This window comes from Brassica napus, chromosome C7 (assembly GCF_020379485.1).
Source record: "Brassica napus cultivar Da-Ae chromosome C7, Da-Ae, whole genome shotgun sequence".
Classification (NCBI taxonomy): domain Eukaryota; kingdom Viridiplantae; phylum Streptophyta; class Magnoliopsida; order Brassicales; family Brassicaceae; genus Brassica; species Brassica napus.
In genome coordinates, this window is record NC_063450.1 from 40,760,182 (window position 1) to 40,787,617 (window position 27,436).

General features: G+C 34.7%; 3 protein-coding genes across 3 annotated transcripts; all 3 read right to left on the minus strand.

The window, feature by feature from the left end:
* Positions 1-220: 220 nt before the first annotated feature.
* Positions 221-3,707, minus strand: LOC106409862 (plant-specific TFIIB-related protein 2-like). Its single transcript, XM_013850413.3, has 4 exons — positions 3,281-3,707; positions 3,081-3,185; positions 813-1,763; positions 221-674 (listed from the first exon to the last, which is right to left on the minus strand). Exons 3-4 carry the CDS (start codon positions 1,651-1,653, stop codon positions 505-507), a joined length of 1,011 nt encoding a protein of 336 aa, XP_013705867.2. The 5' UTR covers positions 1,654-1,763; positions 3,081-3,185; positions 3,281-3,707; the 3' UTR covers positions 221-504.
* A 203-nt stretch (positions 3,708-3,910) lies between these two features.
* LOC106411381 (exocyst complex component EXO70E2-like) lies at positions 3,911-6,279 on the minus strand. Its single transcript, XM_013852127.3, has one exon. The coding sequence runs from the start codon at positions 5,896-5,898 to the stop codon at positions 4,048-4,050; it is 1,851 nt and encodes a 616-aa protein (XP_013707581.2). The 5' UTR covers positions 5,899-6,279; the 3' UTR covers positions 3,911-4,047.
* Positions 6,280-8,097: 1,818 nt separating this feature from the next.
* LOC106407326 (ninja-family protein AFP3) lies at positions 8,098-9,672 on the minus strand. The gene is made up of 2 exons (XM_013848167.3): positions 8,852-9,672; positions 8,098-8,487 (listed from the first exon to the last, which is right to left on the minus strand). Exons 1-2 carry the CDS (start codon positions 9,366-9,368, stop codon positions 8,207-8,209), a joined length of 798 nt encoding a protein of 265 aa, XP_013703621.2. The 5' UTR covers positions 9,369-9,672; the 3' UTR covers positions 8,098-8,206.
* Between the last annotated feature and the right edge of the window lie 17,764 nt (positions 9,673-27,436).

A 27,436-nucleotide genomic window follows, 5' to 3' on the forward strand; every position in this document is an offset into this window, starting at 1 on the left:
TTATTAACCCATTTGTTTGTTTACTAATATGTTTAGACCTAAGCGTTCGGTTTGATTCCATTTTTTTATTTTCAGTAATTCCAATTCAATTTTTGATTTTCATATTTTTGGTTCAAGAGATATACGAACTGTTTGGTTATTTATAAATTTAAATATGGTTTCGGTTTGATTATTTTGGTTTTCAGTTTGTAAGGGTTTGATTATTTATTTTGGTAAAATCAGGGGCGGTTTCTTCTTCAAGCTATGTAAATAAAAAGTGATTTTTACTTAAATTATTTGAGATTAATATATATGAGATTTTTTTATTCTAATGCGTGGGAGTTCACTGATGGGAACGGACGTTTCAACATTTTTTTTTGTATTCAACAATTTATTTCAACATAGATATTAAGATTTTATTTTATCTTCAGGTAGATAGTACATTTTAGAAAATAGTTTAAGACTTTAACAACCTTCTTCTTCAACATAAATCCCAAAGACTTCTTGCGCAAGTAGAGGTTTCGCCTATGCGGTAAGTCTTGCAGCATCCCAAGAACCTATGGTACCTCCTAACCTCTTGTTGATGTCTTCTTCAGAAGCATACCAAGATGGTATAATCTTCGAGGCGTAAGGGTACATATCATTAGCGGCGTTCTTGATGGTACTCTCCGCTACTTCAGCAGCCACCGCAATTTCTTCAAAGAAACCAACACAATGAGTTAAGTTAGATTTAACAACTAAAGACACACAGAATCGAATGTCTTACCTTGCAGTGGAAGTCACCTAATTAATTAATCAATTTTTTATTTGAAGTAAAGAATTATTTTGGTCACCTCGAATAGGTCTCTTTCTGGTCTGAGATAGCTGACAAATCATGAATATAACAGCAGCAAGAACCGTCTTAGGGTTTCTCCGGATATCGAAATTCTCAGCTTTTTCAACCGCTTCTCGAATAGCCTTTGTCTCTCTTACACTTATGTCAAGTTTGGAACAGAACCGGCTAACAAGTTCTCCAGTATTGATAATCACCTGAGGAGCAGCAGAAGAAGGAGCCAACTCGTCTTGATCCGAACCAACAAGACGCCTTATTATCCTACACGCTTTGTTTATATCCTTCAAATCCACACCACCAGCCACCAGGGAGATCTCTTTCAGCGTCCTCGAGAGTTTCAGCTCACGACAAGCCGTTGAAACAGCCGCCGCACAGAGAGCGTTCAAGTGTTTCTCTCTGCGTAATCTCTTGCTGTTGTCACCATCGAATTTAGACACGATCTCGCAAGCCCTAAATTTGACACTGCTTATTAGACCTAGACCTTCTGATATCCTTTTGATTTCTCTGCACGCTTTCTCGATCAGTTCGTCTTCCGTGTTCCTGACGAGATTCTGTGTCCGGCACAGTTCGTATAGGTTGGTCTTGGAGACAGAGGAAGTGTTTTCTCTGCCTTTATCGATGATGGTGCCGATACCTCCGGATTTGAGAAGAGTATTGGTCGGACCACCGACACGATTAGGGTCTCGGTCACTGTTGTCGTCGTTGGTGAATGTTCTCCATTCCTGGCTGTCATCGATGTAGTGATCAGAGATGACGAGGCTACACTCTGTGCAGATTGTGTCGCCCGTACATTTGTCAATCACCGTTTCAGTAGGTTTCTTGCACTCCAAGCAAGTCTCCATTCTCAGACTTTTAGGGTTTCTTTGTTCTTTTTCTTATATGTCTCTTTTGTTGTTGTTGTTGGATGTATTAACTTTGGGGATGACTTTGTTTTTTTTGTAATAGAGCAGCACTGAGACGAGAAAGTAGTAAAGGTGAATTTCTTTGCTTTTACAGGTTTACAATTAGGAGAAGATAATTTTCCTTTTTCTTGTTCATTTTTTAGTTTTCTCTATTTTTAATTGCCACTATTCCAAACAATACATATATAATAATTGTTTATTGGTATAAATTTGCAAACAAATCTGTTTATTTACTATGAATCTATACAAATCTATATTAAATAACTCATATGATTTTATACTATAGCAAAATATTTTACTATAAATGCACAACAAAAATAAATGAATAAAAAAGATGAATAAATGAATAAACGAAAATAGACGATATTGAGATTTAACATAGTTCATCAATTATCTACGTCTACAAAAGTATTTTTATGAAAGTTTAAAATTTTGAATATAATATAGCATAAGACAGAGTATTCCAGTTCGAAACGCTAAAAATAATACATTTGCGGATCTGGGTCCAATAAAAATTAACAAACTGCAGCATGTAAAGAAAAAAATCTTCAGCTAACTGTTGCAACGAGTTATACCACAGTTTTATTCAAGGCATATCAACATATTTACTACATAAACATAGAGGCTCTGTTCTAAAAATCGGCCGTCTATGCGACTAGGCGGCCGCCTAGACGCTACACGTCACTTTTTCGCCCTGATTTATGCCAAGTTTTAAAAAATCGGATATCCGTTTTTTTCCGCCTAGACCGCCTAAATGACTGCCTAGCCGCCTAATCCATTTTTTTATTATTTTATTATTTTTTTAATTTTATTTTTAATAATATTTTTATTTGTTTATTTATAAATATCATTTATATTCATAATTTTGATAAAAATTACACTATATTAAGTTTATATATTATATTTGTGTGTTTTATGCAATTTTAAACATGAAAATGTATTAATGTTATACACAATTAAATATTAACATGTTTTATAACATAGTAAACAATCTGGAAATTCCGCTCCGCATAATTTCCGATTAATCCCCGATTTTCTCTTTAGGCGCTAGGCCCAACCCAACCGCCCGACTAGCGCTTAGCGCGTTCCCGAACAGGGCATAGAGGTAACTTAAAGATAATCCGTTGACAAAAAAAAACTTAAAGATAATCCAATTCATGCGACTATGTGAGCCTGTGACGAAGATTTATACACTGAATAACTTAGGTGCTAAGGTTATCTTTCTGATTCCTCTAAGAATCTCGATGGAATATACACATCATCAAATCAAACCTATATTTACTTCCCCAAATAAACTGATTACTACAGAAGAAGACAGTTTAGTGGCTCGGCATTTGTATTTCAATACGTATCTCTGAGGGGCTGACCTTGTAATGGTGTTTGGGCGGCTATGAAACTTGGCGAGACGTTTTATCACGGAGAAGTTTTTGAAGTTCTTGGATTTCTAAGATGATGTCTAAGTCCTCTCCAAGCTGCATAGACAATTTGAGAAAATGTTTACTCAAGAAACATAATCTTTTCAAAAGAACAAACTAACACTCGACCATTACCAGCTTCATCCTCTTACCTTTGGAAGTCACTCTCAAGCTTCTGCGTTTTCTCAGTGAAAGCTTTGATGATTAAAGAATACTGTTGATTCTGATCACCAGATGTCTTGGAACTTAGACAACTGGAGATCAAAGAAATCTCTTCAGAGAGTTGAGCATATAGCATAAGAAAATGAGACTAATTGAAATGTCAAATTTTCATGTCAGTGCTTACCATTATTAAAACAGTAACTTGTGAATATAAAATTTGCATTTTTGTAAATATTTTTATATACAAATGGGTCAAAATCTTATCCATATGTGAGTAAGTTCATAGCCTAAATTTCGAAATAGTTTTATTACAGTTGGCTATATAAATTTTTAAAAATAAAAGATTCTGGACCGACCAATTTAAACTTCGCAATAAAGTTCCAAATTAATTTATATTTTGACAACGATGTATTGGTTAAAATATGATCAACTTGTATGGTGTGATTCCATGATCCGTCGTGGAGTTGACCACAGAGACCTCTGCAAACTGCGACATGGTCAAGTCAAGAACTCACCAAACTCTTATCATCTCTTTTATTTATTTCGTTGACCGACCAACAACAACAACAGAAACAAAAACACTTCTCAAACTTTCACTTCACTAACAGCAATTCTAAAACTAAACAACAAGAAAACTTTTATTGCATTACACATATTCATGAAATGATGAATATAAAGATTACAAAGGTCAAAATAAATTTAATACAAACATACATGTCTATATTCTAGTAACACACCAAAACTATTAGACAAGTGATCACCTTCTGTAAGAATTGCTCAAGGATTTAGGAGAACCAGCAAAGAGATCCAACAAGAGCTTCTCAAGATCATCAGTGATATACTTAATATACCTCTCACTCACACTGTTCTTGTGTCTACTGTAAAACGTCCAGTACGCTTGAATCACCCACATGGACGCCTTCGTCCTCACGTCTTCTCTCAGCCTCTCGTCCGATATCAACCAACCTGTTTGCGCCTTGTACACTTCCTCAAACGCAGAATTAAACCCTTGAAACCGCTCCCTAGGACGCAAGTTTCTCGAACCCGAACCAGATCCTGAACCAGAACCAGAACCAGAACCGTCTTCTTTGAGGAAAGAAAGGACAGGGAGCCAGGTGGCACGTTCGTACTCCGTTGCTTGCTGCTGAAACTTCCACGTATGTTTTCGATTCCATCTATCGCCAAAGATATGTTTCAGCTCGGAGTTCAGCACTTTCCTGGTCATGTAGTGTAGGTTGTTGAGGAGAAAGATGTGTCTCAGAGAGACGTCTCTGTACAGCTTCGACTTCACTTGAAGGTTAGCTTCAAGAACCGAAGCTATAGAGTAGAAATGTCGCTTCATCGCCACAAACTTCTCCGGCGAATCGTAGGGAAACTCTTCTTCCACTTGGTTGATAACATCAGGCGGCGAAGGAGGTATTGCGAGATCCTCTCCATCCTCGTGCTCCATGAGAAGCGAGTCCAGCGTTTGGCTAAAGTCCGTTAACGCCATGAGGTAGTTCATAACATAGTTGGTAAGCGGGTGAACCGCTCCTCCAGGGAAAGGATGAGAGGAAACATCAGAAGCAATGGCACTCTTGAACTCAAGAAACGTCGCTCTCGCGCAGTCGCCTAGCCTCCTCATCACTTCTCTGTACTCCGTTCTAACCGATAAACCAAGATGATGATCAGAGAAGAGAGAATCTATCTCAGGTAAAAGCTCGGACACCAGCTCGTACATCTCGAGAATCCTAAGCAGCTTCTCGGGCTGCCGCGGACCGATAGACACAGCTTGGCCGAAGTTGAGCAACTGCATCACCGGAGCCTTCACCGTATCGACAAAGATCTCGTTTAGCTCCCCGAAGATCCGACTGTTGAGAGACTTCTCGCTAACGAGATACATCTGGACGACGCTTCTGATAACCCTAACCCATTTCTTGATGTTTGTATTCAACGTAGCCCAATCCATCTTCAAAACATCTTCAATACTCAACTTCTCGACCTCATGGTCATAGAGAAACTCGTCTAGAGCCTCTTTTCTAACCGTTGTACATACCTGGATACACTCGCGGTCGTACCCTGAAGCAATCATAGCGTCTGCAATGTTCTTGAGATCCGATATAACCTCAGGTCTAATCAAATCAACCACTATATGGTCCTCTGAGTTTCTTCCAGGAACCAAATCCTCAGTGGAAGCGGCGCCGAAAGAAGCTTCCACGGCGTGTTCAACAAGAAGATGCTTAAACTCATCCTCGAGCCTCGCCATTGCCGTTTGAAGAACGTCGTGAGCTTTTCTTAAAGAGACCTCCTCCTCTGTTGTTCCGTCTAAACGATCGATCAAACCTCTCAGCTCTTTCACAGCTCCCAGAAACTCGTTGCCTGCGTCCGAACCCAAGTCCCATATCATGGTTTCGTCGACCTCACGAGCCGTGATCTTCTCGCAAACGAGACTAAGCCTCTGCTCAATCTCTTCGGAGATTACCACCACACGAGATAGCTCTGACAAGAGACTCCCCAGAACCTTCTTAGCGTTTCTGGTGAGGCTCTTGTTGTTGGATCTAAGCTCCTGAACGAGATACTCTGCAGCAACAATCAGCTTCTCTTCTCCATCTACCTCAAACTCTCCCATCTTCCACAAACAAGCTCTAAAACCCTGATTCTTAGAAACCCAGATAATGGAAACTTAAGCTCGGCGTGAAAGTTTGAGACTTTGATCGTTTTCACTTGGGAAGATTCGTAAAGGAGAAAACTTTAAGAAAAAATCTGGAGATGGGAAGAAACGTACGGAGGATTAGGTGATAACGGAAACCCTCTTTGGAGATTTTTCGCTGCCTAACATAGATTTTCTTGGTGAATAATTTTGCGGGAAAATATATTTTCTTTTTCTTTCTTGTGGACTGATTAGTTTTGGTCCTCTGAATAAGGAAGACGACCTTCCACAACACAGGAAGAAGAAGAAGAAGAAGAAGAAGAAGATTCAACGGAAGATATGTCGACCGCTCTATTTTATTTCTATTGTTATTATTATTGTATTTATCCTTTAGTTAATTAAAAGAGTTTTGGATTGTTAAAATTTTAATTACTATCCAAAAAATATTACTGTTATATTCTGGTTATTATGTTTTGATTAGAGTTATTAATCTAAATGAATACGGACACTCACCCTTCTAGACCTCAAGAAAATAGAAAAAGAAATTAACAAGTTCTTACTCAATGCAATTGCCAGGTTCTTACTCACTCACTGAAAATGAATGGAAAACCAATATAGATAAGCACATGAGCTCTGATAGGCATATTACTCACTGCATATTAGTATATTCAAATAAACTTACTCGGAAAAAAAAAAAAGAATGGACACAATCTTATGATAAGGGTGTTTTTTTTTTGCGGGAAGAAACAAAGTATACTAGAAAGTAATCATTCTAGTAGTATATTTGACCTTAACACTGAGTGGTTGTGCAATATTGTGGTGTAATTATGCTAGATGTTTAAATTATATTAAATGGAAAACAACCAATAGTTTTGACGGTTAATTAGCCTGATATCTAAACTATACATGAAAATTTTGTTTCTGATAATAATAAATAACTAGTTCATTGTTATTTGGTCAAAATCTCGTTCTATTTACATCATATGGCAAATAACAGAAAGATAAGAAATAGTACTCATCATCCTTTTCTTATAAATTGTATACTATACTTTTATGCCAATGGCTTTTATGCTGCATAGAAATAATGCTCAATAAAATATCACATTGTATAATTTATTATGATACTTGTATAAATCAATTTTAAATCAGACCCACTAAAAAATCACCTCAAACCTAAAAGCATAAATCCAAGTCTAGATAAATAATTTTTGAACCATCAAAATAAACTAAGAGCTTGAAGATGATGTATATTATATAGTTTCATAAAAATATAGAATAGCTGATGAAATGTAATAGAAAAATATTGTGTTCTATATCTACTTGTATAAGTTGTACGAGTATGTTTAGTGTGTGATAAGATTGGTTTGGTATATGTTGTAATTTATATAGAGCATGTTATATTGTGTATGAATGTGTCTAGTATGTGATAATATGTTGAATAATTAGGAGAAAAAATGTCTATTGAAACTTTCAGTTCAGTTTATTAATAGGTACATAAAAATTAAAGCATTTTAGTCAAAAGCAGAAATGCTAATTTTGTTGAAATTTCGGTTGAAAGAGAGTCTCTTTGAAGTTTGAACAACAAAACCAAAGGGAAACAATAATTCGAGTCTGAATATAACTTAGTTGAATACATACGGATGAAATAATTCTTAGGTATAAATTTCCACAAGCAGCCACATGAATTCTGTCTGTTTGTAATGATTTATTACATGTTTCATTTGGTTATAACGGCACAATGATTTTATTTCTCGACTGGTTGTAGAACCTCATGGAAAACGAAGATGCATGCACCAACATATTTTGCATATATAATTACGAAGACAATTTGTATCCTAATAAGCTATAATAGCCCAATCTAAACTTGACTGGACATTCTCTACTAATGCAAGTAAGAATTTGGAACATTGTCGGTACTCGTATCTCACTCAATGCATGAATGAATACACACCAATGAACCATTGGTGATGCTCTTAGTTCTGGTGTTCGAGTCGGGTACATCCTTGGTCCAATTGACAGTTGGTTCAACCCCATATGCTTGGGTTGGAATTATCCATTGAACCAGTCGGTACGTTAACATACCCCAAAGGGACTCGACAACCATTAGAACTTCTAGCAACTAAACAATAACGACTTTAGATGACTTCTTCTATGTATAAAAAAACTTGAAATCGCCAGTACGATAAATTTCTGTTTTATACACCTCAAGATATGACAATTTGTAACACTGTTCCGAATGGATACAACAAATTAGTAAAGAGAAACTGTCCCAAATAGACCATAATGGTCACAAGAAGGGAGATGGATTTACAACGATGTGCTTTAAGGGATGAGTCACGTCGCTACCACCGGCATGCTTAATGAATTCTGCCGGTGAGAGGAAGCTTCCATGGCACACACACACGATCCTCACCTCCTGTCCTTTCCTGTACCGATACAGAAACCCATCGATCTTTTTCCCATTCGGTCCATCTCCTGTCGTCGACACGCATGGCATGTCTTCTATGATGTTTCTGGCCACCGGAGCAGCACTTGATGGGCTTGTTTCTATCGTCTTGTTCGTTTTTGCTTCAAACACAAGCAAATATCTCAACAAAACTCTCTAAATGAAAAGACCAATACACAAGACATAATAGATAGCAAAGCCTAGAAGATATACTCGTTTAGAATCCCATACTCATAATAAGATACACTTGATCATATACCTAATAATCTAACATTGTGCATATTGAGAAGGTCATGGGACGAAACACAAACAAGGATGTGGTTTTGACAATAATGTGGTAATGCCTAAGTTGCACTTAGGTGCTAGACAATTGATCCATCCTAAAAGAATAAGAATCTAATCAAGATTTGGCAACCCTAATCAATCAAGAATCAAGAACTAAACAAAACTCAACCCTAGAGACTATAGAATTAAATATTGTGGTACCTTGAACACAAGGAAGAGGAGGAGTGTTGTCGAGTTCTGACAAACCAGAGGAACCACTTCCAGAAGATCCGATCGATCCTTCTTCAACAATCTTCTCTTCTCCTTCTCCAGCACCAGTTTTATGTTTCTCCCTAAGCACTCTCACGTTTCTCTGCTTCTCAGACCTCTTTCTCTTGGCCTCGAGCCTCCTCAAGCTCTGCAACTCTTTCCTCTTCCTCCACTCCTCCGTCTCGACAGGCAACGAGAAAGTCCTACTCAGCAGCTCCGATCTACCATCGTTGACCACGAAATCAGGAATGGAAGATGAACGCGTGAGCAGCCTGGTCTTCGCTAGTGGGTCAACACCAAACCTACCGTTGAGAGAAAGCCCTAAATCTAGCTCAATCTCTACCTCTCCGTCTTCAACAGACATGTTCTTGTTTTTCTTGGACACGAAACTCTGCAACAGATCTCTGGAGATTGGTCGGGGAATATTCCGGTAAATCTTCCCGTCTTCCCTTTTCACAGCTTCCGACATAATGAAAAATTACAAGGAAGGATTATGAAAATTCAACAGATTCTTGATAACTCAAATCCCAAGGAAAAAAGCACATATCAATTTTTTTTTTTTGAAGATTCTATTTCTTCAAATGTCCAAAAAAAAAGTTTACAACCTCTCTTTTTATTTAAAAAGTTCCCACAAATTTCAACATTATTACCGAAATTTTCTCCGACAAATCTCGAACGAACACTTATTAGTTATGTAAAGTAAACAAATCCAAAAAAAATAAGAGCCTGAGAGAATTTAGATAGAGAGAGAGATAATAAGATGATACGAAGACACAATCAGGGCCGGCTTAGGGCATGGGGCAAGGGGGCGTGGGCCCCAGGGCCCAAACAGTTTTTAACAAAAATAGTATGAAAGAGGGGTCCAATTTTTTAAAAAATAACTAGGGACAGGGGCCCAAAATTTTTAAATTATTCATATATACATGTAAAAAAAAAATTTTGCCCAAGGGCCCACTATTATCTTGAGCCGGCCCTGGACACAATTAAAGAGAGAAAGGTGAGAAAATCAGTCAGAAAAAGCTGTCTGAATATTTCGTAATACCGAAAGTACCCTTAGTTAGGTACATTGAAGCCACGTGGAAACATGGAAGACTCTGCCCCCCAGGACTTTTAGCGCACCCACGTGGTTTTCCGGAAATCAAACATTAGCAGAAGCGTAAACGTGTCGTATGTATAGTGGAACTTACGTTGCAAGATGGGATGTTGCAGCGTCAGGTCGTCACGTGTCGGGTTTTATATCTAATCACATTATCTTCTGCTGTCCACTACACTCTCTCTCTCCTCTCTTTTGGAGATAAGTTGACACGTTGGTAAATGTGGGCTGTTTCCTCTCTGTCGCTTTCTATTCATTTTGCTTTAATAGAAGACTTGACGCTGTTTAACTTAGGTAATATTAGGGTTGGGCAAAATACTCGGATCCGAAAAACCGAACCGAATCCGATCCGAAAAATTAGTATCAAATCCAATCCGAAATTGATAAAATATCCGAACGGGTTCAAAATTTTGGTATGTAAAGAACCGAAACCAAATTCAACCTGAACCGAAATATCTCGGATACCCGAATATAACCGAAATAAATTTATATACCTAAATATATTACTTACTTTTAGATTTAATATATATCAAAAACATCCAAAAAATATAAGATACTTTTAAGTTGTCTAAAATACATGAAAATATACATAAATAGTCAAAAGTAAATGTTTAAAATAACTAAAATATATTCAAAACAGCAAAATACTTGAAATATCTATTGATTTTCTATCTAAATATTCAAATCAAACCAATTTATACGTTAATTTTAGGTATTTTGACATATATTATACAAATTCATATGTAATATTTTATTTTGTTTTATAGATTTTGAGAAATTTTAAGCATATAATGAATATTAAAATTTTAAAAATAATTTAAAAGGGTTATCCGAATCCGAACCGAACACGCAAAGATCTGAACTGAATCCGAACCGAAATTTAGAAATACTTGAATGGGGCTGAAATCTTTAAACCCGAAAACCCGAAATCTGAATAGATCCGAACCGAATCCGAATGAGTACCAGAATACTCATCCCTAGGTAAAATTTTGCTCTATAAACAAAAAATTCATACAGAAGTAACACACGGACCAAAATGATTTTTTAGTATGAAAGGAAATTTCCTTCCTGAATTGATATTTAACTACTAATTGATTTCCATCTATGCAAATCACCTTCCACATTAACAAAAAAGAAAGTCATTTTGACCAAGAAGATCAATTAACTTGGAAATATATGTCGTGCACCTATATTGAATTGAATGAATCAGTAAAATACTAATCAATAATAAAGATTACCATAAAACACTTCATACTGTTGTAATTAGAGAGTTTAGGAACTGAATATTTCTGTGTATTTATTAATGAACAATAGAGGTTCCTTATATAAGGATTACAAAGTATAGGAAAAATGAAATTATCCAAAACCTAATACAACATGAAATAAGAAAAGATTTAAAACAGAAAAGGAAAACGTTTTAAGACTAAGACGGTCTAAACCGACCGTCTCTCTCTCCTCGGACGACCGCCTCTCTCTCTCCTCCTTTGGCCACGGTTTGGGCCTTGTCTTGGTCATTGGTTATGGGTCATCCACTTAATGATTTATAACACTCCCCCTTGTATGCCATAACCATACAAGATTCGTAGTACACTTCATGTTGCCTCATTAAAACCTTATCAGGAAAACCCAGTGGAACAAAACCATGATGAAGGAAAAAGAGTACAACACGCACTACTCCCCCTGATGTGAACCTCACTGTAGGTTCTACATTCTACGCATCTTAGTGCGTGATATTTCCTGTATGTATAGGATGGGAGTAATCGGCCAGTTTCATTACTGAACAGTAATTAGACCATTTCGATTTCTTAGGTCGTTTCTCATGTCCTTTGACATTGAGTGTCCCGGTAAAGCATGTGTGCTAAACAATATGAACCATATTGTCCTCGGAGATCACTATTTGGTCTTTGCAAATCATGTTTGCATATGTCCATAGTCTAGACGTGATCGTCTACTCTTAACTCTTTACTTCGGAAATTTATGGTTACCATTCGACCATGTTTCAATCTGGCCGATCCATATCCGGGTCATAGACCTCGTCTATACATGTCTATTGTTTGTCTTATGAGTGTTCAAGATCAATGATCATTGCTGTGAGTTTTATAATCTCTCATTATGGCTCTATGGCCGAACACTCTCATGTATCTCACACGTGGACATCGATATTTCTCGTTTTAGGCAGTACCATATCTTTCTCGGACATTGTAGTCCTTTATCCATCTCTTGATGGTGTCTCATGACCTCTGTTGCTGTGGATTATATCACACACTGAAAATATATTAGGTCATGGACTTCAACGGGCTTTATGGACTACAATACTTTGGTATCCGACAGATTAGATATCTCCTCTTAATCTCACTACAAAGCCTTGTGAAGTTTATACAGCAGCAGACCGTTCTGTTATGCCGGATCCTTACTTAGGGGATCTGATGTCGGATTGTAACATGATGGTTGATCTTTTGTACTACTAGTCTGTGTTCAAGAGATAAGGGCCGGACGCCTTTTAGCCGATGGGCCGGACGTTTTAAGCCGGAGTACTGGACGCCTTTAGCCAGAAGGTCGAACGCATTTAGCCGGACACCCATATAGATTTATTCTATGCCTCTTTTAGGTTTAGTATAATCACTAGGAATTTCAAGTATATGGACTGTATTGGATTGTCTTTTATACAACTCCAAGATCAATGATCATGCGTGATCAATTTCTTTTATATACTATATGCAGCTTCTTTAGGTTTCAGTCCATGAATCAGCTTAGGAACGAAGCTGTTCTTTCATCTTATCCAGTGATCCATATGCTGCTTACCACATCATTTGTATCTAATTTCATTCTTATGACCAGACCATTTTCAATTTCGAAAATCTGTAGCAGCATCCACCACATAGAAGTTTATCTCCTTATAATCTATTCCTTTGATCTCTTTGAGTACCTTGTGTAACAAGCTATGATCTAATGTTGTTAAGTAGGAAGACATGAACACTCTTAGACCTCGTGATCATGTGCCTTCTCGCACGGTTTCTTTACCTCACAAGATCCATCTATTTCACTGGTTTATCAGATGGCATTTCTGTATATGGCCAATACGTCCATCTCTCTTTTAGATACTTTGAACCTCCACGTTTTATCTTTTCTAATCTTTATGATCTTTTATGATTGTATGAGTACTCATTCGTGGGTTCATGATCCTCGCTTATCTCTTTATGTTCAAGTGCTATAACTTTATGTATCTTTATACAAATGTGTGTGTGTCGACACTTTCATGTGGTTCCATTATGTTCCAGACATGATCTATAGATTTGAGATCTTATTATCCAGGACCTTTATTACCTAGTAGCTTGGCGTCCCAAGACTACATGGTTTGGTACCTTAGATGTGTAGCTGCGCAGCCTTTTCTCAATGTCTGGTATGGTTTCTCTTATAATCTCGGATCTGTATTCTTTGCACCATTCTATCCGAGATTCCTTTATCTTATGGAACACTTGGTCTATCTTGTATAGACTCTATAGAAACTTGATTATGTCTCTTCTAGGACATTCATTTGGTGCTAAGCTGGTTAGTCATTTCTCGGGTCAGTGTCTGTCATTTCGATTAGCTTCTCAATTAGCTAGCTTTATATAATCTTTCTTTGGACGTCTTAAATTATAATCTCTAGTCCGAGGATCTTTGCCAATACAATGATGGTTAAAACCAATCGTAATTTTAACATTCTTTATCCAGCTTATAATCTTTCTCCTTTAATATTCGGATTCATTTGTTTCATGCAATCCGTACCTGGCCACTATTTGATCACCCATGTTTTGGCTCTCGGTCCTTTTGATTTCATGGAGAAGATCTTATTCTTATATATTTCCAATCCTCTTCTGAGGTTCCATCTTAGACGGCACATATATGTATGTGGTGGTTTATTCAAAATCTCTTAAGATGGTGTATATCTGGTTTTATGACCCGTATTCAATCTGAGATGGGAATATCTATGCTCACTTTATATGGCCTGATGCATATGACAATTCTATACATGTAAATTCATAATGTTCCAAGCTTATAGACTTTAAAATCTTAGTCTTATAGATAATGGCTTACATGGCCGAACTTTTTATAGGAAATGGCATCTCTGGCCGGTTATGGCCCTTGCGGCCGACCTGTTCATAACATGGTCTTCTTTGGCCGAGTAATGGCCTTATGGTTTGGCCGTTTTTTAAAACATGTCCTTTTATGGCTGAGCCATTTATAACATGGTCTTTAGACCATAATGGTACACGAACTTGTAGTATTGATCATGGGTTTATCCTCTCTCCCCCTCATGACCATAATATAAGGTCGTGGTGCTTGGGACAATTAAGCCTAATGAGTTTCCCTTTGTGTACATGTTTCACAACGTGAGATCTTTTACGGGATAACTCTGTGCCTTTTCAATCTTTGCATCGAGTTTAGACTTTAGGATGGCTAATCCTATCATGCCATATAGTGTAAAATTTCGTGGTGTATCTCAATATGGTCACCACGGTTCTTGCCTCTCATCATACTGATCTTATAGCATAGTTTAAATCAGTAGAGATCATTAGGTATAGCCTCGACCACTTTCTTATAAGGTCTTAGGCAATTTTTCTTTCAAAATCTGAAGGAACTTGTTTCCTTTTGTTTGTCCATTGTTTCTATTTAGAAACCATCATAACTCAATGGGTCACATATTATTGGGTGTATCTAATGTCCTTTAGACAATGCCTTAGTCATAGTTTCTTTACTAGGCTCACTATACTACTTTCACGATTTCTTACTTGGATATTATGCCCTTTAGGCAATTCTTTATCAGTAAAAATATTCATATGTTCAAGTAAGATCAGGCAAGATATAATGAAATCAAAGCAAACTCTTTTATATATATATAAAAATCGTGAATCATCAAGTAGGTTAAAAGCAAATCATAAAGCAATAAGATAAGTCGTATCGAAAATTTAGTCCTTGAGACAATCAGAAGTCTCAAAGTCCATCTGGTCATTTTTAGCAATGTCGGAATCATTATCGGCCTCATATCCGGAATCGTGAACCATGAGAGCCTCAGGGTTCTTGTTCTTAAGACTTTCTTGGTAGAGCTCACATAAGTGCTTAGGGGTTCTACAGTTCTTGGCCCAATGGTTTCCCATTCCACATCTGTGACAAACGGATTTGGTCGAGTAAGACGGTTTGGATATGCCGCCTCGACCACGACCATAACTACCTCGGCCACAGCCATAATTGGAACCACGACCACGGTTATTGTGGTTTCCTTTCCGGTCGGTCGAGTAGTTGTCTCGGCTGTTCGAGTAATTGTCACGGCCATGCCCCTTGTATCCACCTCGGTCTTTGCCGTGTGATCTCTTGTCATTTTGGACATAATTGCACTCGTTGGGATCTTTCCTTTCAACCTCATTAGCCTCCGGTAATGGTGCTGTTTCAACAGGTCTAGCTTCATTGTTCTTCATCAGGAGCTCATTGTTTGCCTCGGCCAGAAGCAGGCACGAGATCAGATCAGTATATGTGGCAAAGCATTTCATTATGTACTGCTGTTGCACTATCACATTCGATGAATGGAATGTAGAGTAAGTCTTCTCAAGTAACTCTTCTTCGGTTACTACTTCACCAAGAATCTGAGATTCTTCCAGTCGTTTCTAGCCTTTGGAAGTAACACCGTTTTCTGGTGATCATATCTATGCTGTAAAGCATCCCAAAGTTCTAGTGGATTTTCCATCGTGATGTACTGATCTTTTAGACCTTCAATGAGGTGATGGCGTATAATACTTATAGCCATGTACCGATTCTTATCGGTCTCATTGTTGCCCTTGATGATAGTATCACCAAGTTCCTTTGACCTTAGACTGATCTTTGTATCTAGCGCCCACAGCAAGTAGTTATCTCCAGAGAGATTAAGGGCCGCATAGTCTCTGTTTGAGATTTTCGACATCTGAATCACATCATCATTTAAAATTGAGTTTCACAATGTGATCATGCGGCCGCAAGATATATTAACAAGCTCGGCCACAAACATGTCTTACGCATTTATGAAAAACAATCAATCTAGAAATGACCATGGTGCGATCAATTCATCAAGCCACTCGGCCATGCAGTTATATCTAATGCAACCGGTTTCAAGATTGTATAAACTACATGTTGGTCGATTCTTATTTAAACAGTATGAATGCAATCCATATTCAGATCCATATGTATGCAAGAAATCCTTAATCAATCCTAGGGTTTCTGATTTAAACACTAGTAGGATTCAGTTTTAAGATTAAGGTTTCAAGGCCTTTTAAGATTTAAAACGAGATTTAGAGTTTTAAACATTTAAACTTTCAAACAATGCCTCACGGCCAAGGTATATGCCTTACGGCCAAGTAGGAGCCACACGGCTATTTAGTTCAATTCAATGTCATCCTTAGAGTAATATCTAGGTTCAATTGCAATCAATCAGGTATGATCAAATTCGATTATGAAAGCAATAAGGCCACACGGCCATGAGATGATATAATCAAGATCTTTATCAAGTTTAATTAGGATTTTTAGTTTAAACATGTCAAGCAATACAGATTCGAGTTTAAACAATCCTATCAATATCTCTAGGTGATCAAACAAACAATCAAATTTCAAATCAAATAATTTTAAAATCGTTTTTCCAAATTAGGGTTTCAGGGGATTTCGAAAACTTTGATCTTTGATCAAGGGAGTTTGATTTGAGATTCAAAATCATTAAGACTTTGATTTTAATTGATCAATGGATCAATCTCGAATTATGGTTTAGGGGACCGAACTTATTCGAGCTCCGATTTACTCTTTTAGGGTTTGATCTATCTGTCTTAAGGCTTTCATCTTAGAGATTAGTTTTTAGGGTTTCAATCTTTACAAACAATCAGGTTCGATTCATGTTCTCAGAATTTAGGATTATCTTTGTTTTGTAGATTGTAGAACCCGGACCACCAAGAGAACCTCGAACGGACACGAGATGGGATGAGCTGGAACGGTCGCGTGCTGAGGCGAGACGCGTCTTCTTCTTGAGTTCGCGAGCGGGTTGATTGGGAACTCTAGCTGGTTGTGATTTGAACTGGAAACTGAGGTCGTCTAGGATCAGGAACACCTTAGGGCTGGAGCTGATCGGGTGTTTGTAAGCCGGAACGCAAGCAAGAACAATTTAGGGTTCTTCGGAGTTAGGGTTCCAAAAGACCAAGGCGGTGCCGTGTATTGTTTCTGCGAGTGTGGGCGCGTCTGAGATCGGATTGACAAACGGTTTATGCTGATAGATTCGTCTCGTAAAGAGCTTCAATTTGATATGTGGCTCGTCGTCTGGTTCCTCAGGGTTTGAGAGATAGATCGATCTTAAGTTGCGTCTGGATTAGGGTTTATGTGTGACGGATTTTAGGTTAAGTTTTGTCTCAGGGTTTTGGAGTCTATCGTGCTGATAACGTGTTGTAATTAGAGAGTTAGGGACTGAATATTTCTGTGTATTTATTAATGAACAATAGAGGTTCCTTATATAAGGATTACAAAGTATAGGAAAAAGGAAATTATCCAAAACCTAATACAACATGAAATAGGAAAAGATCTAAAACAGAAAAGGAAAACGTCCTAAGACTAAGACGGTCTAAACCGACCGTCTCTCTCTGCTCGGACGACCGCCTCTCTCTCTCCTCCTTTGGCCACGGCTTGGGCATTGTCTTGGTCATTGGTTATGGGCCATCCACTTAATGATTTATAACACATACATCATATTCACCTTCATTTTTTATGTTATTTTATTCCTGTTAATATTGGGCTCACCCACAACCCATTTGTCCCGCCCGCTGTGGTACCATGCCCTGAACCCTATGACCAATCCCGACCCGCACTATAGCAGCGGGTATGCGGGTCGGTCTGCTATAGTGCGGGTCGGTCCGCGGACCCATATCTTCAAAGCTTGACCAATCATGTGAAGACATCAATAAGTTATCAGGTTGATCAAATCCATTAAGTTACAAATATTGTCTCGACTCTCATTTGTAGCATAAGGCACTGTACCCATTGATGTTCTCCAGAAACAACAACTTGTCCTACTACAATCTTGTTGATATATATATACAAGTTAAAAAAAGATTAGTCTTCGCATCACTAAGTAAATTCAAGTTTTGTGTATATAAAAAGAATGTTTAGATAACTCACATTCGAGAACGATGATTAAGTTTCCAGAAAAATAACAATAAAAAACAAGTTTTGTGTACAATTTCTTGTCTCCACTCACACTCAATTCAAAAAAAAAAAGATACTATTTTTCCCTTCGATGAGTTACAAAGAAAGTAAACGAGTTTTGGTCATCATTGCAAAGCTTGAAAAGAAAAGATGATTCCTTGATTGAAAGCAAACTGGAAGAGGCACAACTGAAGTAAATGAGTTTAGGTCACCGGTTGGAGGAAATGAGAATCGCCATCATCATCTCCGGTTTGCTTTAAGCTCTTGTCGATGTTACCAAAGAGACGAAATGAGAAAATTCAAGCGGGCCACCCAATTGTCCCGCATCCTGCTTTGGCCCAACCCGCTTTGGCCCAATACCATTGCGGGCATAACCTGCGAGGTCCGCTAACAAACGGACAGTAAAATATGTGTCCAATTCTCCCGCCCCACATTGGGTTTTTATGGGCCAGACCCGCGGGGAAATCTCCATTTTGCCATCTCTACCTGTTATCGTGTTTTATATCCCTAAATAAGAATTTTAAGACGACAATGCAACATGATGATAATATCGAACAACAAAATTGCATTCTTTCTAATCGTTCTATTTTGCGGATTGCACGGAAGTTATCAAAGTATCTTCTCATACATCCAAACTCATATAAACCAACTTATGTGGATAATAATAGTCAAAATACAATTAGAAACTAAATTCTAAAAAGATAGGAAGACATGTGAGAGATACTTATGGATGGATTTTGACAACAACAATAGAAAAGATACACTTGTCAATTTACCGAGTAATAGATTCTCCAGAGAACACGCAAGAGATCAGATGGTAGACCCCACTTCCATTTACTCTCGATGTCATTCCCCTAGGCATCAGACACGTTTACACTCACTACAATCACACACCTGTCTTTCTCTCACTTCATCACACCAGCTAAGCAAACCAATCAAAACAAATTATAAAGTCCAAAAGGCAAAAAGAATTGGAAAGCGATTTTATTCAGTGAAAAAGGTACTCAACTAATCATTTACAAATGTCATTTTAATTGCACATTATAAAATGGAGATTTAGGTAGTGTAAGTAGTTAAATGTAATTACCAATTGAAATTATGGCCGTCAAATTTACTTTAAAAGAATCCAAAAGCTAGAAAAGTTATTAAACAAGACTTATTTGCGAACTAGCTATATTTTCAATACAAATTAGGTAAATATCATTGATTTTGGAATAATGTAGTTTCTAACATTTATGCCATAAAGTATCCGGTTTTGTCCCTTTTCTTTACAGGTATTAGGTAAGTGTGTGGAAGAAATAACGTGGCTAATAGAATATAAGATCAACAACACTTAAAAACTATTCCAAATAAAAAAAAAGTGGAACCATCCACATAGACATTTATTGATCACATGCATATGCACCGAGTGTTCTATACCATATTATTAATGTAGTCCTACAACCTCTAAATACTAAACATAACTAAACCTCAATCTTTAGATACTAAACCGTCTCTCAATCACACCACAACTCTTAAATACTAAATCCTAAACCCAAATCAGTAAACCCTAAACTCAAATATAAAACTCTAAACCCAAATAGAATGGAACAAAAGAAATAACATAGTACATATTGATAAAATTATGAAATGTCTATTATTGCATGGAAGAAGTTAATACTGAGCCCAACCATACTCTCTCACTTTCTAAATACTAAACCGTAAACCCAAATCACTAAACTCTAACCCAAATATAAAACTCTAAACCCACGTATCAAAATCTATAAAGTACATAATATTATGTAATATTAAATTCTAACCCTACACACAACTCCTAAATACTAAACTCACCCCCAACTTTTAAATATTAAACCCTAAACCATTATTAATTAACCCAAACACAAATGTAAACTACTACATATTTATAATTTTTAAGTAGTATAGGAAATCAACTCTATCTCAACCCCTATAATCTAGATATTAAACTTTATCCCAAACCCATTCAACTCCTAAATACTAAATCCTAAAACCTAATCAGTAAACCTTAAACTCAAATACAAACAATAAACCCAAATATAAATCCTAAACCCAAATAGAATAGAACAAAATAAATAGCATAGTACATACTGGTGACATTATGAAATGTCTATAATTGTATGAAAAAAGTTAATGATGACAACTAAACCCTAAACCGTAATCACTAAATCCTAAACCCAAATATAAAAATATAAAAACGTACACAATATTATGTAATATTAAATTAAATTATATAATATTAAACTATGCAATATAGATCATAATACGAATTTTACAGATTCAAAAACAAGTAACGATAGTTAGATATTAAGAAAATTACAAACTATTTCCTCCGTTTCATTTTAATTGTCGTTTTAGCTTTATGCACACAAATTAAGAAAACATATGATTTTGTATATTTTCAAAACAAAAACACAATTACCTATACACCTAACCATATTTTAACCAATAGAAAAATAAAATGGAGAATCTTATTAATAAATTTTGCATTGAAACTATAAAACGATACTTATTTTGAAATGATTTTTTTCCCTACAACGACAATTAAATCGAAACGGATGAAGTATATTTCTAAACAAAATAGAACACTCTTTATTAATCGTCAAAATGAATGGAACATGATAAAATAATATGGTAACAAAGAGGTAGAAAACAACAAGACACGTCTGGGAAGAAGAATTGGCCGATGTTACTTCACGTTTCCGCCTCTCCTCTTCCGTCAGACAAGACACCATCGATTTCACAATCAGAGAAACCTTCCCTTCAGTCACCCACCGAGAATGCGAAAACTCTATACTGCTGCAAAAATCAACTATGATAATCATATCTGTCTCATTGCGCTCTCCCAAATACGAGAATCAAACGATTCAACTTCTCGAGAAAGAAGAAAAATAAAAATTACGGAGACGATGACGGAGAGAATACGGTGGTGACAATGAAACAAATGATGATGATGGATGTGCCGGTTGTACATGTAGAGGTGATTGAAGCTATGTGATGGAGATTTATGTGTTCGTCGTATCAAAAAGAACCATAAATTTAAGAGAGAGACAGAGACAACTTGTCATGTTCTTATTTTTAAATAATTTAGATGTTAATTTTAATTTTGGTTACTTGTCATGTTCTCCATGATTTTATGTTATTTTGCTTATTTGCATTTTTTATTATTTTTAGAAACTTATTTGTCATATTTCATAATTTAGGTTGAGTCATTAGTTTTAATAAACAACTTTTTGAATTGTTAGTTTTTAAACACTTTTAATGATTATATAATAAATATTTTTATTATATTCAGGGATAATTATTATTAACAAGTATTATCAAATTATAGCAATAATTTTATAGTTTTGTTCATCTTATGTTTATTTTAGTAATATTAAATAGTTTAATGTTTTTATTTATCATTTTAAAAAGAAAGTTTTTTTCTCTTTTGTATCCCCGAGTTATCTTACCAATCAAAAAATATGAGTCAGGTTTTCCATAATATTAGGTGATTTTGCTTATTTGTCATTATTTATTGCTTATTTGGCATATTTTCCATAAATTTAGGTAATTTTTTTATTTGTATATTTTAATGTTTTTGGTTTTGTTTATTTGTCATATTCTCCATAATATAGGTTATTTATTTATTTTTCACGTTCTTCGTAATTTTAATTGGTAATTTTATTTATTTTTCTTATTTTTAAATAATTTGGATGGTAATTTTAATTTTGGTTACTTGTCATGTTCTCCATGATTTTATGTTATTTTGCTTATTTGCATTTTTTATTATTTTTAGAAGCTTATTTGTCATATTTCATAATTTAGGTTGAGTCATTAGTTTTAATAAACAACTTTTTGAATTGTTAGTTTTTAAACACTTTTAATGATTACATAATAAATATTTTCATTATATTCAGGGATAATTATTATTAACTAGTATTATCAAATTATAGCAATAGTTTTATAGTTTTTTTCATCTTATGTTTACTTTAGTAATATTAAATAATTTAATGTTTTTATTTATCATTTAAAAAAAGAATTTTTTCTCTCTTTCGTATCACCGAATTATCTTACCAATCAAAAAATATGACTCCAAAGAATACAATCTTTCGCCATTATAAGTAAAAAAAGTCAATTTTTACTAGACATATATAATCTATCACTTTTAGTTTATAAAATTTTAGTAAAAGTATTTATTTAATTATTATAGATAATAGGTGTCATTATAAACTCCGAAAAAAGAAATTCATAAATACAATTAAGACTTTGACGAAGAGAGGTTTGATTTCATAGGCTTCTCTGATAATTGGTAATTGTGGTTTCTTTTGTAGATTTATCTTTTAAGTTATTTTAAAATATTAATAAAACTTTATGAGGTTATTATGATAATATTCTTTTACATGTGTGGTTTACTGATATAATAAATAAAAGATTTTGCAAGTAGCAAATTATTATCTATGATGTGTTGTACTAAAAAGGATAAATTATATCTTCTGTTTAATTTAATATTTGAACTTAATTAAATAATTTAGATTGAAATTAAACATTATTTTAAAATTTGAATTAGTTTGATGTATATTAGTCCGCACAAGTGTGCGGACCATCATCTAGTATATTTTTATATAAAATGAAAAGATATCAAAAGATATTATGATTAAGTATTTTAAAGATTCTATGTATTATTAGTCTTAATAAAATACGTTTAATAAGATTTCTAAGTGATGGTCTAAATTAAAAAAATCACACATGAAAAAGTCATGACTTCTATTTTAATATATAAGATATTATAAAACTATAAAAAAATATAGATAAATGTGATTTTTTATGAATACAAATATAAAAGTAGTGAATTTCGGATGCATTTGTCCCAACTTGCAATAGACCACCAGTAATAAATCCAGCAGTTAAGATATTGTAAATCCATAAAAATTCTGAACTTTTATGTAATCTCTTTAAATGGGTGACAAATATAAATGTACATTTTTTAGTTTTATGTAATTTATTAAATATGTTAGGAAGAACAAAAAAAGTTAATAGCTTAGCGATTGACCAGTTTCAATCACATATATTTGCTTATTCTTGTTTTTTATATGGCATGAAATATAACTAAATACTCATACTTCATTTTAATTGCTCTCTTTGTACCTACTATAACTTATTTTTGATAAAATATTATTGAACTTGTAAACCTCTTTATCCATACATTGATAAACTATAGGGTGAATTTGCTAAATATACATAATAGGCAAAAAAATGAAGAATATGTTCATGCTACAGTAATGTGGGACGGATGAGACAATTTGCACACAAACTTGACTGAAATCTCCTTCCAGACGCGTGCGCGTGATGTTGACATTCCAAAGCGAAAGTTGTCATACTATACTACATACCATATAATATAGTCACACAAATGATCGAATCACTTACGAGGTTGAGTTTCACCCATTACTAAACTATACTATATATGGTTACGACAAAGTATAGAATACTCCACACAAACACATAATTTTTTTTATTTTTTTATATGCTGACAATGCTTTACCAATTTGGAGAAGAGGGTTAAAGTTAATATGAAAGCTTAGAAATGTTAATGTATATAACAACCGTGTTAGGAATCAAGTTTACTTTTGTCCCAAAGGTGCAGTCACGAAACAAAGTTTACAGGATAGAGAGAAGCATTATGTCAGAAAAAATAAAAGAAACATCATTGGTTAATACATAAGACTAATGTAAGATGAAAGCAAATGGTATAAAATAGTTCATTGCATGAGTAGGTCCGAATTGACGTTGGAAAAAGCTGCAACCGCACATGTCTATGATGCGACGCCAGGGGAGGCTTCTGTGAGGGTGTCTCATCGATTAAGTTGTACTATCGCATTGACTTCCAGAAAAACAACCATCACAACACACACTAAACCTGAAAAAGCTCACAAGTAACACATGTAAGTGAAAGAGAAATACTATACTACATACTTTATAGTATAGTCATACGGAGGAGTTAACTAGATATAAGGTTGGATTTCATCTATTGGGTGACTATGCCACTGTACGGTTATAAATTACAAAGAATTGTGCTATCTATTACATGCTAAGCATAGAGACAATACTTCAGTAGCATGCAAATATGCACAAATGAATATACCATCGCTATATTTCAATTGAAAAAACTAGTAAATATATTTGGTTCTATACTATATATGTATACCTTATAGTCTAGTCTTATCATGTATAACATAGAGTTGTTCTTCCAACCAGAAACTTCGCTGGCCAAAACTGCGGCAAACACAGATGCAAATATGCGAAATTTGGTTATTTAGGATCCAAATAGAACCCCATAACATTAATTTCGACTAACTAACAATTGTTTGAACGCACCATTTTCGCGACTCGTCGAAGACTGTTCCAACCGGATCTTCAAAAGAAACGTTGTTTTGGATTAATTTCCTAATAATAAATGGCGGCGAAACATAGTCGATGGATTCTTATGCTATACAATCAAACATAACATACCTTGATTTTTTGCTTGGAGGAGGAGGAAGAGGGGTGGAGACGATGTAACAATACATGTTGTGTTGTACTATTCTGTGTTATCGATCAAATGGAATTGTACAACACAATGTGTATTGTTCGTCTTCTCCAATAGTTTTACGCGTCCTCTGCTTTTTAATCCACGTATATCGAAAAGTAGTAAAATTGTAAACCCAAAAGATATGAAGAAACGTGATCAGAAACATTGTTGGATCAGATGATTATACGATATGCAAAATATCACTTCCAAGAATTTCGTAAAACTTTTAAATGATCATAGAATAGAAAATGATCGCATTATTAATATAAATTTTGGAAAAAAAATAGTTTCAGAAGAATAAGATTAACAATAGAAATGAAAGTGAGATGAAATAGTGGAATGAATGACAGTTTTTGTCTTTATACATATTATACAAAGAATATCATAGCCAAAAAATCGTTATGGCTATAAAATTAATTTTTTGTGTTACTATATATATGCAATCCAATTTCCCTAAACTATACTCATAATCACACAAAAGTTTTGAATTTTTTTCGATTAACATGTTGGTTCTTTTCAAAAAGAAAAATCAAAGAATGAAATAAAGTAAATATACAAAGAATCTCGGATACCAAAAACTGCTTGAAATGTATTAAAGATAAAGAAATATTACATAAGAAACCTAGTTTAAGAACAAATATTTCGATTAACATGTTGTAACCGTTTTTTTCCGGGAAGTGTAACAAAAAAAAATTACCTTTAACTCTTCGCTTTGTTTAAGTTCTATGTCGGTAAAAGATTTAAAAAAATCTCTCTATCTTTTTCAATGTTCAATTTGAAGCTCATTATGCGAAAATCATACGCAAATATAGGCAATTGGTTGGAATCTCTATATCTTTATATTCTTATAAATTTTAATTTATTGTTTTCTCTTCTGCAAGCAAATCAATTACCGAAGTAATAGATCAATTGGTTGGAATCAAATCTATTCTTATAATTAGTGTAATTATGGTTATAGTTTCTATATTTAATAAGTACATTAAAGATACGACTTTGAAGATATTATGTTTTGATTAATAGAAGATATTGGATTTTGAGTTTGTATTTATTGATTTGTTTTTTTATAAAGCTTAGAAAATCAGCGGGATGATTGGTTGGTTGATACATCCTATAAAGAAAACGAAAACTATAGGTGGTTTGACTATTGTACATTGATCGATGCATGATGTAAGTTGACTATATAAAACTTGAGCATGATCATTTCAAACTAAAGTATAGGTAGGTTATATGCATTTGTTATATTGTAGTTAATATATTTTAAATATTACATAAGTCAAGTGATTCACGTTTTCGTAAAAATAAAATTCAAGTTCATTATTGGGCCGTACTCGTCCGTAATAAGCTACGTTAAATATGATGTATTTTTAGGTTCATTTAATGACGTTAAGTTTAAATTTCATTAAGGAAAACTCATTAATTTAACTGGAAAAGACAAGCATTAAAATAGGTAGGTTCATTTAATAACATTAAATTTAAACTTGATTAAGGAAAACTCATTAATTTAACTGGAAAAAACAAGCATTAAAATAGGTAGTTTAATTTAATTCTCAATGGTATGGAAATGTAAATAAATTAGAAAACTTATGGATACTTCTCTTTTAATAATATAGATGTCTAGGCTCAGAAAGTTATTGATGGATAGTCGTCGTAATCCTCATAAATTTTGTCAGCAGATTTTGGAAGAAAATATATTCAATAGAAGATAATAATCTTATTATATAAAGTAGACATTCACTCTCTTCTCAGCCTGCCTTGTCACTAAATAGAAGGAGGAAAACACGACACGTATCTCCTATGTTTTCGATTGGGCTTCAATATTTTACATGGCTGGGAATCATTTGGTTTAATGGGCTTCCACAAATGAATAATATTATGATTTGGGCTGAAAACCAACAAAAAGTTGGTCCACAAAGCCGCCGTACGTTCTAGGGTTGATACTCATCTCAAATTCTGATTATGTCTTCGATCAATGGAGTCAGAAAGGGCATCTGAGATGAATCTTCGTGAATAGGCTATACGTCGCTCTACAAGGGTAATTGGCAGATAAAGAGCAATTCACGGCGGAAAAAGCGAAGAGAGAGACAAGATAGTATGAATAGAGATCAAAAGAGACAAGATGGCAGCAACCGAAGGGTTCATAAGAGATTTGAAAATAGAAATAATAAGAGAAATAGGGGAACATAGAAGGAAGTGAAGGTAACAGAAGAAGCGGTAGCTAGAGCTCTCTCACTGTGATTTGAAAATGACAAGGGTTAGTGACAAATTTGAAATTGGAGATAAAAGACGAACTTGGATTAATATTTATCACAAAATGAAACTCTGTTCTTTTTTTTCGTCAATGAAACTCCGTTCATTTTTTTAATTTTTCATGTAAGCCATAACATTATAATATTTATTTTAGTATATTAATTTATATCTACATATTAAATCTTTTTTTTAAGAAATAAATAAAAACAGTTTTCTTCATTTTTAACAACTAATAAATTCAATTCTACTAATATAATTATAATTTAAATATTAAAAACGAAAATTATATTCAGTAAAAATATATTTTAAAATAGGTTTATGGACCTACCAAAAATAGACAAGCTGAAACGTTTCTGCAGCTTCTTTGCCATTTCTGCTACTCTTCATTTACATGTACAACCTTGTCGGAGTTGGAGAACAGAGTTAGCAGCTGCAAATACTGGAG